General features: G+C 31.6%; 1 protein-coding gene across 16 annotated transcripts in view; it reads left to right on the forward strand.

The window, feature by feature from the left end:
* LOC126739503 (phosphatidylinositol 4-phosphate 5-kinase type-1 alpha) overlaps positions 1-18,392 on the forward strand; it is a 115,069-nt gene that overhangs the window by 33,374 nt on the left and 63,303 nt on the right. For 12 of the 16 annotated variants that reach the window (XM_050445222.1, XM_050445223.1, XM_050445224.1 and 9 more), the window contains 3 exons: positions 6,526-6,658; positions 6,710-6,797; positions 12,804-12,866. In XM_050445222.1, the coding sequence (XP_050301179.1) occupies positions 6,526-6,658; positions 6,710-6,797; positions 12,804-12,866 (284 nt within the window). The remainder of the gene's footprint in view (positions 1-6,525; positions 6,659-6,709; positions 6,798-12,803; positions 12,867-18,392) is intronic. The other 4 variants (XM_050445218.1, XM_050445219.1, XM_050445230.1 and 1 more) reach the window with 1 other exon arrangement.

Raw genomic sequence — 18,392 nt, forward strand, 5'->3', positions numbered from 1 at the left:
AATCAAACGCATTTTTCCTGCGTCTTATGTTATTTAATTATTTGATACCTGCTGTATATTGACAAACATTAAATATTTACAATGTCTTCGAGTTCGTGTGATTCCCGGGGAAGGAAAAATTGTAAAGTGTATTCCCTCTTTAAAATGATAAAAACTCAGAGCAAAACTCCTCAAGTAGAGTGCATGTTTTGTGCTCTTCAATTGTCTAAAAATGGGACACGTATGGTAGGGCACATTAAAAAGTGCCAAAAATGCCCAGAAGAAATTAAATTAAAATATGGGCTGACTGACGGAAAGCAGCAAAAAATTGGACCATTACAAACAATACAAGAAAAAATCGAGGCAAAAGGTATGTATTAGTTACTTAGTTAGTATTAAAACTCTGAAAACTCAAGAAAGAATATAAATTATAATAAAGAAAATATACAGGGTGTCCTGAATTGCATTGAAATAGGCTCACCAACAACAGAGCCTCAAAAATCGTATATGTAGCGCATAACCTAAAATTAATGAGTCAACTTGAGGAATCATCCAGTTCAGAGCCTACTGCTGGCTCTAGCTTAACAATCAATCCTGCAGTAGTTTCTGAACCAGAAGCAATGATCATATCCAGTTCTGAGGCAGAGTCGGATTCAGAAATAAATAATGAAGAGGGTGAACCTTCAGAGCTTGAAGATATGGATAGCGAATCCAGTGATGATTCATTTAAAGGCTTTGAATAAAAATAAATGTTTTTAATTAATAATAGGTTGTTTGTTTAAATAAATTATTTAAGAAACAAAGAAACTAGATATTATACCTACCTTTTATAATATTTTTGGCAATAAGTAAACAGTTCCGACATAAAAACCCAGATTTAAAAAAAAACAATTAAAACAAAAAAAACCGAAGGCTTCGTTTTTTTTACAATAAAAAACGTTTTTTTTTTAAAAAAAAAAACGTTCTGTTTTTTTTTGGTTACATCACTAGTAATATGTGATTGGAATTTGATTTGTCCTGCCTGAGCAACATGGCTGTAAGCCAGGAAAGTTCATTGATTTTTATATCTTGTCACTGTCACAAGACAGACATAACGAATTTTTTTTTGAATTTACTTTTTCATGTTCCTTTTGAGTCGAGGTCCAGTCACAAAAAAATCACGTGATTTTAATTCTGTTATTATTGTACTGAAGTATTCGATCATTGGTTCTTTAGCAGACGCAGGCAGTTTGGGCGTGTGTTAGTCAAGTTCAAGAGAATGTTCAATCATCAAATGCGTTATTAAAACGGGATTTTATATTGACGAATTCATAAATTAGGTATCTGATTTTAATTTTGACATGCTTGGGGTTGTAGCAAAGAGGAAAACAAACCCAAAGTCAAAATCTCACAAATGTAGCGTCTATTAGTTAGATTACGCGTTTCTTTTTCTATGTTTATTAACGCGTTAATAGACGCTACATTTGTGAGACTTTGAGTTTATTTTTCTCTTTGTTACATATTATTAAAGTCTCTTTGAGAATACTGGATGTATTTTTTGAAATACTTGGGGTCACTTCACAGGATGATACCTTGCTTTTTAATATTCCTGGATATTAATTTATAAGAAGAAATCGAAACAGGTGTGTTTTTTCATGCCTTGGTATTTATATAAAAAAATATACATTAGTGATATTTGACAAACGCCACAGAAGACTTTGAATATTTTAGTTTTAAATTTAATTTAGATACTTGTTACAAACTTATATAAACCTCTTACAACTAATACATCTAGCTTTCTTGATTTTTTTGGAGGTTATATTAAGTATGTCAGTACTATTTTATGACAGTGTAATATTTTTTGTGTTTAATGTTTAAAAATTTTAATATCTTATATCGTCCCTACAATGACCAAATGTCGAATGTGGAAATGCCTACTTTTCAGGAGAGCTAAAAAACATATTTAATTGTCATTTAAAAATTATCGCATATGCCAACTTGTTTTTTTTATATTACTGCTATGCAGTTTTTCATTCTTTTTGTGATAGAGATAACACCTATAGTTTTTTTTTCTTATTATAGGCTAAAAATCTATTTTCGTCACTTTGCATCTTATTAAAAATTTGTACCAATTTACGGCTTTGTCAAAAATTTTACTTCAAAGAATCGAATGTGACATATTCGATTGTTTGTGTTATAAAAATTTAATTTTTTTGTTTTTAATAAAAGTCAAGTAATAAAACAAAAATTGACATATAAATTATTTATTATAAGCACTAAAACACATTAGAAAACAAAACCAAGAACAAAATAAAAATATGGTTAAGTGGAATTAAATGATAGAAGAATCATCATTCTCAGGGAAATTTAAACATGACATTAAATTACAATTAGAAATATTTTTTAAATCTCTTCGGGCTCATCTTAATCTTCATTAGCATCTGGCTCTGGTAGACAGTCCCTTACTTCGGTTGATGTTGGTAGGGAGTAGTAGTATTGGTGGTAGGGTTTTGGGATCTAATTTTGTGAGCATATTGACAAAAGATCTATTTTTTTTACATCGGTTATGGGAAGTCTATTATTATAAGGAGTAGAAGGAGTTGTTTGAAAATATCCTCTTTTTTTTGTAGCCACTAATTTTAAAAAGTCCTCGTTATAGTTTTGTTTCATTAAAATGTGTTTGTTTTCATTCTTTTATATTGAAACCATACAATATCAATGAAAGTAAAATGATCGTCAATAACTGGTTCCATTTCATTTCATTTTTTTGCTTTTTCTTAGCTTTTTTTTCTTAGTTCTTAGTGTTTTGACATTTTTTCTGCAATAAAGGCGGCAAACAACACGTGCTAAAGAAAATCTAAGTATAGCCACTCGTGGTTCCCTGGACCAGTGCCAACTAAACTAGCTGCGGATTCAGCGCCAACTCAGAAAATATAAACAATTTCAAAATAAGAAATGTGGCACATTCGATAAATTAATGAAGCCACTTTCGTATACTCTGCTAATACTTACGAACTCCAACTATCGAATATGAAATATTGTATAAAATGACATCCGTTAATTTCAAAGAATTTGCATTTTCTCCAAAGCGTAACTATAGAATGTGCCACATTCGATATTATGCTTTGTATTAATTGCAAACCCTACATGATTTTTCCCATATTCAACTATCGAATATGGCACATTCAATACTATGATATTCAAGATTTTGAAGATTTTTTGATATATGCACTGTCTAACTAACAAATGTGTCATATTCGATAGTGTGTAGATTTACAAATATAACAAGTTTTATGTAATCTCGGTACAAAAAAACGAATGTGAATATTCGATACTTTGATTCTGTAAAATATAGAAATACATATATATTCGCTACTTCTAAAACGCGTTCTAAAGGAGCTACGGATTCAATAATTTGCCACAAGACGTATTACGTCTAGTATAACAGCAATGTATCGAATTTAAAAAACCCTTTTTTCACATTCGATAGTTGGACATTGTAGGGACGATATATTTAAAATTTATAAACATAGATCTTTTAAGACAACTAAGTTGAAGTCAAAAACTTAAAAGCTTTTTGAAAACTTTCGAACGTCATCAATAAATAAGAGCTGTTCAAATATGGCGACTCTTTTGCGTCACTGATCATAATTTAAGATATCTAAATATGCTTAAATGCAAGCCATATATTAAAACTATAAAATATCCCCATTAAGACAATACTGATATCTTAGCATTTAAAAATAAACCTCAGCAACTGGCATGGTAAGATGTATACAGGGTGTCCCAACAGTCAACGATAAGCCGATAAAGGGCAATAGACCAGGTGCTCAGGGATTCAAAAAAAAATCTAAAGAAATCTATGTTGAGTACTTTTAAAAAGTTTCGAATTTCTTAACAATTTTTTTTATGTAACCCTAAATAACATTTCGATAAATTACAAAACTAAATTCAAACACAACTGTTGGCGTATCTAATATAGATTTCAAAATGGCAAGATACTTGCTAGCTAGATTATTGCTTCAATAGGTGTGTATTTTTATTTTTTTAGTACAAAATAACTGAATGAGGTATTCATCTAACATACCCTTTAGAAATACTCAATTTTAAATATGAGCAATAGAAGAAAAGTTGGTATGTATATTTTAATAATATAATTATAAGGTTATCAAAACTGGACCACCCGCCATTCTAAGACATGTTTTACTTGGGAAGTTTCATATAATACTAGAAATATTTACCCTCTGACAATACCTATGCATAGAAATTACAAAAATTCAAGTATTACGTAATACAAGTATTATATATGCATGTAGAATTTCAATTAGAATTCAATTTTTTCTTGTTTCCTGAATATTTTAATGAATTCGTCACCCTTCGAAATGAGATTCATAATTACTTTACAAGAATTAAAAATAATGATCATATAGTTAGAACGAGGTAAGCATCTACTATGAAAACATTATTTTTTAAAAGCTTACACGTAAATGAATTGCCTAATAACATTAAAAGTCTTTGCAAACTTTAAACAATACTAAATGAATTAGACTGTTGTATAAATATGAAACCTAACAAAACACTTCAAATTCTTGTATCGATATGTAGTTTATTGTGTGATTTTTTGTTCTGATTTTGGTCTTGTTTTCTTTTTTATTTATTATTATTTTATTGTAATATAAACTTTAATGCTTGAAGCATTATTTAAAATAATTTTGCTAAAATTACGTTTTTAAATGTAATGAATTTAATTTGTTTCTTTTGTATTAGGGTTTCCTATCTTAAATAAAAATAAATTGAATACTATTTATCAGAGATTCTTGCTAGATATAAAGAGAAGAAGCCAGTTTATTTTTCAAAGGATATGTTGGAGCAAAAGAAATGAGAAGATGGTATTGGGAAGAAGCAACTCTTAAAACACAAATGACAATAAAGAAGGGTACGAGAAGTTAAAATGAAAAAACAATGATAACATATATAAATTGAATGCTTCAAATGATGCCTTTAATTGAATGGATGATAATGTTGTTTCTTGAGTATATGATGTTCCGGTCTGAAGAATAACAAAAGAATCTACAGGCAGAGATAAATGCATTCCAGAAGTTTTACACAGAATATCTTCTTTAGCAAGGACTTCTGTGAGAATGGAAAAACTTATTATTTGTTCCCATTGATAGCAATGAAAAAACATGAGAGATGGGAAAATGAAGAGAAGCTTAGCTGTTTCAAGGATGGTTTCTATAAAAGAATATACACATTTTTGAGAATAAGTGACTCTTCAGAGATCAGAAGACTTATGGCAATAAATAATTGAGAAGGAGAGGCTCTTAGGAGCTTAAAAAGACTTCAGTTCTTTAGCAGGGGATACATGAAATTGAAGAAGGTAGACAAAGATTGAATGTACACCTGCTTAAAGAAGTGCCGAAAGATTCTTGAGAAAATGGTGATTTGGATTGAAAAGAAGTAACTTTTAAGAGACTTGAAAATCGTGATAATGAATAAGTGAGTAGGAGAGACTGTTGGGAAAGTGAGAAAAGGCGAGTTCTTTTGCAAAAGATATATTGGAGCGAAAGACATTGGGAAAGACAAGAAACTAGACAGTAGTAGACTCGTGCCCCATCACTTATTCTCTATATCTGTAACATGTGTGACTTGGAATTCTTCCAATTGGAACTGACAGATTCGATACTCTTATATAGTAAATCTAATAATTTGGTAGCTGTTAAATCACCAGTAATATGAATTCTTATATATCGCTTAATAATTAATATAATTCTAGATCTATTTAGATAATTCTATAGGGTTTAACTCGCACATGAAGGATGGTGGAATTTAGTGGAACATGTCCATGTTCAATAAGTTGTCTATTTTATCATTTTTATTTGTTGTATTAGGCTTATGTGCCTCATAATAAATCGTAAAGCTCAAATTTTCTTTTTGATTCGTTAAATTTAATTTTGTTGTCTTCAAGTCAATTTACTATTGCACCTTTTGTCGGGGATTTTGTGGGAACTTTACTTGCTAATACAGAGTGATAGGGAGCGTTGTCCATAATAACAACAGTCTGTTTTGGAATATTTGGCAACAGTTTTTGTTCTTGTTTGTTTTGATGATTTTCCCGTAGATAGTCCAATTTTTTTGTAATTTTCATGTAACTGGGTTGGGTTGGAGGATTGTCTTGGAAATAAAAGCTGTTATAAGCGAACACGTTGGGGTTGCTTCTAGGCCCACTTGGAGGCTTTTTTGTTTCGTGGTTAAAAATCTTCTGAGCTTAACGAACGATTGATTGGGCGGTACAAAGAGGCTCGTCAGAAACATCAAAACAGCGAGGAATACTTACAGCGAATATAGACATATTCAATGTCTGACAAATATAAATTTTTATTTAAATTTCCTCTACAACTTATAATTGTTGTATTTTATTTATTTTGGGTGTGAATAAATGTGTGGATAGTTTATATGTGTGTATGCTTTTCCATTAAGCCAACATGTTGAGTCCATCCTTGGTTACGATATAAACATAATTAATAAAAGTAGAATCTGGATTTCACTATATTTTACTCTTTATAGACCGGGAGGAATACCAGCAAGAAACGATAAAGGAGAGAGACTGCTTTTATTTATAGGTATTATCGATATTTTACAAAGTTACCGGCTAAAGAAAAAGTTGGAGCATACTTGGAAGTCTATGATCCACGATGGGGTAAGTTGGCCACTTTATGGGGAATAGATTTGTTCATATGGTCGTTTTTAGGACACCGTTTCGGTTCACAGACCAAGTTTTTATGCTCATCGTTTTCAAAAATTCATGGCCGAAAAGGTGTTTAAGAAGATTCCCTCTCGTAAGTATTAAATCATTTTTTATTAAGTCGCGATTTTAAGAGAACCATGTCTTATTATTGTCCCCCTCCTTTTTTTTTTAAAGTGATGCCAAGAGAGTTTTTTTTACTTTTCTTGTCACTACTTTAAATTCAGTATTCAAGTAGATGGAAAAGTTGTTCTTCGATGTTTTATATTTTAAAATGTTATTACTCCGTCCTCCTAAAGATACGTGGCTCCTTGCTAGTCTTTTTTTTATATTAATATGTAAGCTATTTGTCATTAATACGGTGAAAAAAGTAGCTATATACAGGGTGCCCCTTGAAATATTTTTGAATTATTTTCGTTTATTTTTCCAAATATGAGAGATTTTTAGCAGGATGTATATTGTGCAATATTTTTTTAATTTCAATTTATTAAACGGACTCTATAACGAAAATACATTAAAAGCATACATTATGATCAATCCAATTACAAAATCTGCGGCCAAAAATATTTTCACTTTAAATTTTAGTTCCGTTTATTCACAATTTGATTCAGCAAATCATTTACCATTTGTGGTTGAACCTAAAATCATACTCTTTGTTTTATTTAAGTTTTTACCAAGCCAATCATAAATTATATTTAGTTCTAGTCTCATTGTATCACATCCCGAAAAATGTTCCCAGCTAGAAGGTTTCGTCGGCAAATAAATTTGCAAAAGAATTTTGTAATTGCATATTTATATTATTAACATAAACTATAATTTAGTTCAATACTCAAAAATAAGTTTTTTTTTATTTTTGTGATATATTTTGAGTAAAATATCCTGATATTCATTCTATCGGTGGCGTTCCATTACTATATTGTAACTTTTTGAAGCTCATAAAAAATGTGTTGTAAATCTTCCCCTTGAAATAATTGTGATCATTCTGTAGATACATACATATACACATCAAAATGGTCTAGGGAACACATACAAATATGTTAATATTTTTGAGAAGATTGAAGAAAAAAGTTAATTATTGCAATTTTTTTAAATGATTCGAATAAAATAACAATATAATTATTAACTTTTTTTTGTAGATTATAATTTAGGGCCCAAATAAAAATAAATAACAAAATCCCATTTATTACCGTTTATTAAAAAAAATTATAAAAATAAAAATTTACCAAATACAAATTAAACTAGTAGCCAGATGGTCCACCTCTATTATTAATAACACTTTGGCATTGCCTAGGCATACTTAAAATTAAATTATTAATTAATTCTTGGGGCGAATCCTCCCAAACATGTGTCACAGCAAGACGAAGCTCCAGAGGGCTTTGAAAAAAGTCAAATCGTTGAAGCAGTTGCCTTTTTAACCAATCTTAAACATGCTCAATTGGATTAAGGTCCGGTGAGGTAGAGGGCCAGGGTAGAAGATTAATTTGATTTTCCTCAATAGCGATTCGTACAAGCCGTGCTCGATGTGGTGGGGCATTATCTTGTTGCAACAACGAATGTACAGGAGATTCCTGATTACGTAAGTTTTTAGTTTTAGTAAAGGCAAATTAAACCACCAATAAATTATAACATATCCTTTACTACGTATAAATTTTGACAACCAATAAAAAATGGACTGTATTTTACAATAACATAAACGCGGATCGGTCAACAAAAAAACCAATACATCAGGGAAGCACCGACCGCGATGATACACTGTCACTCGATGACTTTCGACGCGGCCGCTGACAGTTCCACACCGCTAATAGGGATGGGTTATAAGAATGGGAAAGAATAGCGATAAAGTGTCTTTTTCCAACATATCATTCCAACAACGAATTTGGGCCCATTTCGCGTAAAAATGGAACAATTACAGGCAGTAGTATATTATCCCTATAACTTATTCCAGTCATTGTATTTTCCACAAAAATGAGGTTCATTTTTCCGTCAAGTCTAATGCCACCCCAAAACATTAGTGATCCACCACGTTGCCTTACTACTTCCCGGGCATGACGCAAACGACTTTCATTTCCTTCGTCTCTCCAGACACGAATTCTACCAGAATCAGGATAAAATGAAAATCGAGACTCATCCGTAAAAAGAACTGTGGCCCATCTTTCTTGATTCCAATTAACATGTTCTTGGCACCACGTTAATCTTGCACCTCGATTTCCTAAAGTTAACCGAGGAACCCTTAGGGGTCTTCTGGCATGAAGTCCTCTCTCATGCAAACGGTTTCTAATAGTTTGACCTGAAACCTCGACGTTATGCACTCGTGAGAGCTGCTGAACCAAAACAGAGGCTGTTACCGTGGGTTTTCTTTGAGCTTGCAAAGTTATAAAACGGTCTTGGGCAGGTGTGGTAACTCGCGACGGGCCTTGATGTCGTTCTCTAACATCATTTGTCTCTCTATATCTTGTCCACAAACGGTTAATTACACTGGGAGATGTATCCAAAGCTCTTGCAACGTCTCTTTGACTTGTTCCTGCCTCAAGCATTCCGACTGCTCTTAGCATTTCCTCTCGAGTTAAATGTCGTCTTTCCATTTTTATTGAATAAAAACTAAATCACAATTGTTCGGTTGGAACCACAGAAAATGCGATATTGCGTTAGAATTTAAAAATTATAATCTGCGTTATTTCGACAAAATGTGCAAGTAACAAACGCTGTTCTGGCATGATTTTTTGTAAATATTTATTTTACTTCGTTGGTATCTTAATATTAAAGGTAGTATCTATTCCGTATGAAAATATAAATATATAAAAATTTATAAGGCGAAAAAAACCATTTTTCTAAGTATTCCTTAGACCATTTTGATGTGTGCATATATATTTTAAAATGTAGATGGCATCTGCAAAACATCCTCTGCCCAAGTAACATTTTCTCAAGCAGTTGGTTTTTAAAGTTGCCTTTTAGCCGCACCAAGGTTCTGCAATAGTCATTGGCTTGCTTGATGGAACTATTTAGGTTAAATTTTGTGCTAATAGGAACTAGGAACCTTAGGCAAATTAAAAATCTAATTAGTTCTAGTCAAGTGTCAACAATAACGTTGTTATGGCCATAAACGAGGGCTTGATGGTTTTGAGATAATAAGGTTTTGGAGAGGTTATATTTCAGCATTAATTTGGCAATCAAAATTCCAATATAGAACGATTTTAGCATTAAAATTACCTATTCAGAACCATATGGTCTTGAATCAATTGCCTAACTATTTGGCACTTTATACGGCCTATTCCGGAAAATATAGCATTTTTTAACACCTAAAGGACTTGCTAAAAGTCATATGGATAATAAGATAACTTTTTTGGGATAAGGTTTAACCAACTAGTCACAATAAAACACAGTTTGGGGACGGTCGCGACTATTAAATCCTACGTCATTTATTCTTAGAATACAGGGATGTCTTGACACAAAATTGTAAGAAGTGGTAACTTTAAAAGAAAAGTGAAGCGAAATTTCCAACGAATTACAACTGGTCAGGTAAATATGACAAATAAAATATTGACAATTTTGGTAGATTATAACGTAAAAAAAAATTAGTTTGCAATAGATATACCGGAAGAAGATAATTCTCGTAATTTAACTGATGGCGGTCTTGGCATTGAACCTGATCCTCTAGAATCAGATATTCACGATGCCAGTACCAGTGGCTTAACAGAAAAACTGGCTTCAGAACAACCAAGTTCATCAATGGATTGGAATGAAGATGATGAAATTGATGACTTTAAGAAATTTGATTTTAGTCAAGATTTAAAAGATTGGGCACTGAAATATAACTTAGACACGTTGCCATTAAAGATCTTTTAAAAATTTTAAATAAAAATACGGGGGAGGTTTAGCAACAAGACATGGCAACACCGGATCGCCTCGCATTAGGTTGGTTGTCGTTGATTGTTGGCAGCAAATAACATCTGACAGTGTTGATTTTCGGGGATTCACATCTTATTAATTTATTGGAAATACATATAATCTTACAATCATTATATTTCTTCAATTTTTTCGTGGTGCTAATATACTTTGAATTGAAATATTGCATGGGTGTGTTACGAGAAAAATGATTTGGTACTCATAACCTCTAAACTTGCAACAATCTGTATTTATCTTTATCAAAATCGCTTTGCCTATCTTTATTATATGAACTAAAATGAACTTACCTTTTTATGTACCTAAATACAGCCCTGTATGCAATTTGAACGATTAAAAAACACACTTTTATTTTCACAGTAACTGGAACCACCAAAACCAAACGCAAACTGAATTGCAATAAAGAAGACTCAAGAAATCCCGCGTAGTAATAAATAATGCTAATAGATCCCACTAAATGCCTAAAAGCAATTTATTGAAATTCGCCCAGACTTTGCCAGCTAATTGGTTATTAAAAGTGGCCTATAAGTCTTGAAAGATGCTAGTTAGCCCTGTTTTAGCTTTTTTTTAAAACCCACTGGCATTTTTTTAAGCCTTTTGTCCTACGACATAGCTTTTGATACTTACTTAAGTTATTATAGCAGCTTAAAAGCATACCCTGCTAGGCGTCCATTTTGAAGAAAAAATGTAATTCTTCCATTTTTATAAGCTATTCAAATACAGGCAAAAATAATGTAATATGTAAACAATTTAGATAATATATAAAGACACTGGAGCATTTAAGTACATATTATCACTAAAGCATCTCAGAAATAAAAATATATAATTTTTTGTTTTTTTTTTATTGGCACTGAATAATGTTTAATTTGCAAGATATCAAAGGCGCGCGTGTTTTACAGTTAAATTACACCCAACTTTTTCAAGAAACTGGTGTGCGCAATGAAAATCGGTCATCTATTCCAGTGAAATATATTTTTTTCTAAAATAAAGTCATACTTACTGAAAATGTCGCCATTGCTTTTTATTTTGGCGTTGTCTTATTTTTACCCTGGCTGTATCATATTTAAAACTAAAAGGTCAGATTTTTATACTTTGGTACCTCTGAAATATCATATTTAAAACTAAATGGCAAAATTTTAATACTTTAATATGTATCTGAAATGCCAAAAGCCGGCGAACAGGCCAAACTATATAACCACCTAAAAGTCTAAAAGGACTTTGCTAAAGGGTTGTAAACAGGTAGGCGTAAAAGCTTTCAGGTTCTACACAGGTTACTTTTAGGCATCTTCGGGTTTGATAAAGGTTATTTCTATTATTAATAACATAGGTTCTGTGATATGCGATCTGGTTTCAAATTGGCCAGGGCCTATTGGCAACGACAACCTCTTTAGGGCTGGGCCTTTTTTTACTACAGGAGGTTATGCGGGCTAATAAATAACGTTGTTTGTGCTTAATGGCATAATCAATCATTTTTCTTAAACAGGTTCTAGGAGTTATTTATAACCTTTTTAGAACCTAAATTGTTACTTGGGCTGATCATCCTGAATCTTCATCACCACGAAATCCCTATTTACATTTGACCACCCATTGGTTATAGGACGCACTTTTTCCTTAAATAAAACCTATCTTCTTTTAGTATACAGAGTGGTCAAGTTTCGAAAGCGAAAACCTAAATGGCAGATAGAAAACCTTAAAATAATATCAGTTTTAATTAAAATATTTATTTTAAATAGGCGAAAATCAAAGTCTCGGTCTCAAGAGTCATATAATAAAACTACGGTACATGCTGTGTTTCAAAATACAAAACGGTTACATGTTTCCTTTAAAGAGTTGAGCATCATCGGACCTGATGCTCAGGTCCGATAATGCTCAACTTTTTGAGGAAAACATGTAACCGTTCTCGGACTATTTAATTCCATAACTTTGGTGCGTGGTGGTACCTTAATTAAAAAATATGTTAGTGAAAATACTTTCTCTGTACAAACCATATTTACATTTAACTTTGGACACCCTGCGAAGGTACGGATACTTTTTTCACATCGCATTCTGTTCAAAAAGAGTAATAAGCCTCTTCCTCCCTACCTATGCCCTTCTTTAAATGTTTTTTATGTAAAACTAGTAGTTTATATATAAATATTATGATGTGCTACATGGGTAGTTAATTTATCAATGTGTGTGTTTTCTCAATGCTTCGTTGTAGTGGACATGCCTGAAATTAAGGGCAACCATCGCAAATTCCGCACACTGGTTACGAGCTACATAGGTAAAGTTGATCACACACGTTCCTGTTTATTCATTTGCTTCTTTTTTTTTTTTTTATTGTTTTTGTTATTTTTATTTTGGTTTTAAGGAGTGCAAATAAGGTATTGGCGCAGGCACGACAAGGGTATGTTTTTGAGAAAAAAATTATACAAGGATTTATTTGTATAATAAATTACAGCTGCAATTTTTGATTGCAGTCAACATAGAAACCTGCTTTAGCTTGACATTTTATGGGAATAATCAAGCGAAATTTAGCAGCGCTATAAAATGGGCTCACAAATGATTAAAATATGTTTGTTTGGTCTTCATTTTTTTTTTAAATAAATAATTGTACAAGCATTTCGTCACTTTATACTATAATTAGGCGTGGTCACCGATTTTTTAAAATTAAATATTTGTACCAATTTCTTATAAAATTGTGCTGGAATCAACTTATTATGCGTGGCCAGAAGTGCACAATAAAGAAGTAGTCGATGATGATGAATTTAAAAAAAAACGAAACTTCGGATTTGAAATTTTCCATTGTACAGAGGCTATGAAATTAGTATTTTTTTTTATTCATACTTAAATAAAATATAAAAAATATATTGAGCATAAAACTGCTCAATATATTTTTTCGGATTACTCGGTTACATGTTTCGCCCGACTAGAGCATCATCAGACCATAACATACACATATATAAAAAAATTTATATATTAGGTTATCAGCATTTTTGGGAAAATGGGTGAATTTTTCGAGTGATTCTAGTACAATCTTTTACAAAATTTTATACAAATATTTATTTTAAAAAATTATTCAAAAATATCTTATATGCGTGGTCAGAAAATACGCATTACTAAGAAATTATCTGAAGGAATATAAGAGTTGAATAATTAAAAATTTTTAGCGATGCATAGCCTCTTGTCACGCATAAGTTGATCCCAGTACATTCTATAAAAGTTTATTTAAAAAATTGTACAAAAATGTCCCTTATACGTGGTCAGAGGAAACTAAAAACTTCTTTAGTGTCCATGTTTGAATATAAGAGTTATAGTAAAAAAGTGTTAATGATAAAAAAATTCTTAGGGATGCGTTGTTTCTGGCCACGCATAACTTCAGTCCAGTACTATCTTATAAAAGTTTGTGCAAATATTTATTAAAAGAAGGTACAAAAATGTTCCTTATGTGTGGTTTACTAAGGAGTTTTTTAACCACGCATAAGGGAAGACCTTTTGGTACAATTTTTGTAAATAAATATTTGTACAAATCTTTAATAAAATTGTACTGAAATCAACTTATACGTTTCTAGGACTATGCATCACTAACAAAAATCCAATTATTTTAATAATTAATTGGGCTGCAAAACATATATTGAGTAGTTCTAATACGAATATACATTTTAAAAAAGTACAAACCGTTTCAAAATAAATGACGCAATTTTTACCCCAATGAAAAATTTCAGGTTTTGGTTAGTCGCCATCAACATTTTCTCGTGAAGACATAATTGTTTTCTTATAATAAATGTATCTAATATTTTATTATTATTGTTTATTATATGCCTTTCTCTCTTGCTACTTATAAAGTTCTTATTAATACAAGTACACAATTTAATACTCTATAAAAAGCTAATCAAAATTTTTCCTAAACTTAATACCTTTTTATTTACTTCATTTTTATATTGAGTAGTACCTATATACAGTGTGACCCATTTGTTTTCGGGTCACCTTGATAAAAAGTTTATTTTTGGTGCGATTTTGCTCGAGTTTTTTTTAAATGTTAGGTCCATAAAAACTGCATCATTATAACAAAAAAAAATTGTGCCATGCAAATTCCAAGGCCTACTAATGTCAGTTTTTACGGGCCCAATTTTAAGAAACCATGCTAGGCATTTTTTTAGCAAAAAATTGTGCACACCACTGGATTCGGCATCCCCCAAAACGGCCTTATACCAAATTTCACCAAAAAATATTAAGTAATAACAATTTTATAACAAAAAATAAAAAGGGAAATTATGCATTTATTTACATTTAAAAATGTGTAGATAGCCATGAAAAAAACAAATTGAACAAAGATAATACAAGCAAATAACAATTCCAAACTAAATACAAATAAAATAAAAACAACAAACAAAAAAATTAAAAATTAACCGCTACAAAATTTTTGAAATTTCTACTAATCCACCATTGTTTTCTATGCATTTTACATTCCTTTTGCCTACATTTAAAATAACTTTACGGACTTGCTCTGGAGTAATTTCTGAACAAACCTGGATTATTCTGACTTGTAGATCTTCTAAATTTTGAGGTCTTGATTTGTACACTTTTTCTTTAAGTAAGCCCCAGAGAAAAAAATCGAGTGGCGTTAAGTCAGGGGATCTCGGTGGCCACTCAACGAAAGGACTGTTTCGTCCTATCCAACAGTTTTCAAAATATTGATTTAACCACTCTCTTACTAAACGAGCATTATGGACAGGACAACCATCTAATTGAAACTTCAGATTAAGGTGATATCTTAAGGGTAAATCTTCTAATGCGTTCGAAAATTCATTCTCAAGAAGATTCAAAAATTCAATTGTATTCAAATTACCATTAAAGAAAAAAGGGCCAATAATTTTGTCGCTTAGTACTCCACACCAAACGTTCATTTTTTGCGAATACTGTCTCCTTGCATTTATTATAAATTCTGGATTCTGCGCGGACCAGTGGCGGCAATTTTGACTGGAGACTAAGTAAGCCATTTGTGGTAAAAGTGGCTTCATCGCTAAAAAGGATTTCATCTAGAAAGGTTCTGTTGTTTAAATATTCTCCCTGAAGCCAATAGCAAAATTCTAATCTTCTTGCCTGGTCACCATCCTCTAAGGTGTGCAAAAATTTTGGCTTAAATGCTTTTATGTTATTTTTTTGCAAACATCTTCTTATATTTTCTCTGGGGATGTTAAGGATCAAACTAGCCGTTCTGACACTACTTCGAGGATTGCCGTTAAAATAATCCAAAATGTAATTTTCATTTCTTCTGAGCCCACGCCGTCCATTATGTCTATTTTTGATAATTCTGCAGTTTAGCTCACTATGGGACATGAATAGAATAACGTCATTAGAATAACCCTGTATTCGATTAGTTTTGACAACAAATAGGTTACAACTAAGGTGAGGTTAGGTGTGGTGTTGCCAGTTCTGTCGTCTACTGCGTTTTGTCACTCTGCAGGTTCAGCCTTGTCCCCAGTGTGGCTGACTCATGAGTGCCTTCTCTAAAGTGGAGAATTCACTCTATATTTTTTAGTCACGTGAGGGTGATAGGTATTATGCGTAAAATAAATTCACAAAAACTGTTTTTACCTTTTCTTGTAACTAAATCTGTTATTTTCGTGCAACAAACATACCGAAGACTAGATTTTGGTCCGAATTAAAAATAATATGATTTCGCAGTTTAGCGGCTTTTGTCAAATTTGGGATATTTTCACCGGTTTTCTTTTTTAAATAGCCTAATTTTTAAAACCAACCCAACCCAACTCAATCCAACCCAATCCAAACCAAACCAACCTTGGGAGGTTCATTAACACCCAAGAGTTCATCAACACCAAACGGGGAGCTTACGCTCCCCGTTGGGTGTTGGTTCTTAAATTGCTCAAGCACCGCTCATCAAATTTTGCGTATTTTTACAATTTTTTTTAAATGGCCTAATTTTACCCAAAAAAAATTAAAAGTGGCGGAATGATACGATATAATTCGCCGCAAGTATGTGAATTTTGATAGAACTTAAAAAAAAGAAATTTTAAAAATGATGTACTTCTAAAAATAAATTTTCAATTCAAACAAATTTGTGTTTATTACATGTAATTGACATTTTAAGTGATGTGTTATTAAACTAGTTTATAATTTTATGATTATACACTAGTTTCATTCATCATGTTTTATATGTTATGATAATGAATGACTAAAAAAATACAGAGTGAATTCTCCACTTTAGAGAAAGCCAGACTGGAGACAAGTCTTCAGCTGCAGAGTGACAAAACGCAACAAAACTGGCAACACCACACCTAACCTAAACTCAGTTGTCACCTATTTGTTGACAAAACTAATGGTATACAAGGTTATTCTAATGATTAATCGCGTCCTATATGTGAGTGATTTAGTGCGTGATAACTAGGGTTGAGCAAAATTTCACTACCTGTGAATCATTCACTGTGAATAAAAAATCACATTCACGACTTAATGACAACTTGCAAATAAACTGTGAAATGTCAAAATGTGAATGAGAAAGGCGCGTTCACATAAAGATAAACGAATGCGCGTTGAAATTAGCCGAAAGAAGTAATTCATTTATCAGTGATTGGCCGTCGTTAAACAGACTATCTCACTGCCATCGTCTATCCGTCTCTCTCGTTTGTGGGGTAAAACGAGAGAAGAATTATTTTTTATAAATTATTTTTATTGTACATGCTTATTTAGTTTTTTTTACTGCATTTTTATTATGATAGAATATCTTAATTAATGTATTTCTGAGGAAGGTCGAGTATTAAAGATGTTTGTTTTTATCATTATTTTAAACTTTTAAAGACAATTATTTTTTATTAGGACATCGTGATATTAGCTTTAAAAATGTCTATGAAAATATATATTTTTCCAAATACGACAACAATGAATCATTGTTGTTATTGTCAATGATATTTTCTTTAATTTTTATTTACTTTTAATATTTGTACCCTAAATATACCCTTAATATTTGTATCTGGGTAGGAACTATCCTTAACACAATAAACACAGAATAGTAATACTTCTCTTATTATTATGCGAATTCACTGCCATGGTATTAAACTAAACGATAAGCAAACTCGCCAACCGGCGCTCAATCGTGAATTCACGTTCACAGGTTATATTCACAGTGAATAGAAAATCGCGTTAACAGTTATACCAGTGAATTCAAATTCACGACTTAGCTCAAGCCTAGTGATAACACCCTCTTCGTGATAAAATTTGGCTTTCCGCCACTCTTTGTGAAAAATATATATCAAAATCTACCCACTTGCAAAAAACCCGACCATTTTTCGTTAGTTTTGACAAAAGCCGCTAAACTGCAGAATTACCCTATTTTTAAGTAGATTTTTCGAAACAGATCCTGTTTCATTGAAAATGTTATTAACACGTTGCACAGTACTTAGACTTACTGGTCTATCAGGATGCCTAATATTAAATTCTCTGGCAGCTTCTCTCATCGAACGCGTGTTACCACCAACAAGACGAACAATTTCAATTTTTTCACTTAAATTTAAATGTTCCATGATTACTAATACTATCTAAACACGTTCTATTACCACATTTGACATTTAGATGTCAAATGTGACAATTCAATATTTCAATCATTTTTAGACACAATAGAGTTCAATATTTCAATCATTTTTAGAGACAATTTAGAAGTAAAGCGCATTTCTTTTTTTTTTATCATAAAATTGTTATTATTTAATATTTTTTGGTGAAATTTGGTATAAGGCCGTTTTGGGGGATGCCGAATCCAGTGGTGTGCACAATTTTTTGCTAAAAAAATGCCTAG

This window comes from Anthonomus grandis, chromosome 8, assembly GCF_022605725.1.
Source record: "Anthonomus grandis grandis chromosome 8, icAntGran1.3, whole genome shotgun sequence".
NCBI lineage: Eukaryota > Metazoa > Arthropoda > Insecta > Coleoptera > Curculionidae > Anthonomus > Anthonomus grandis.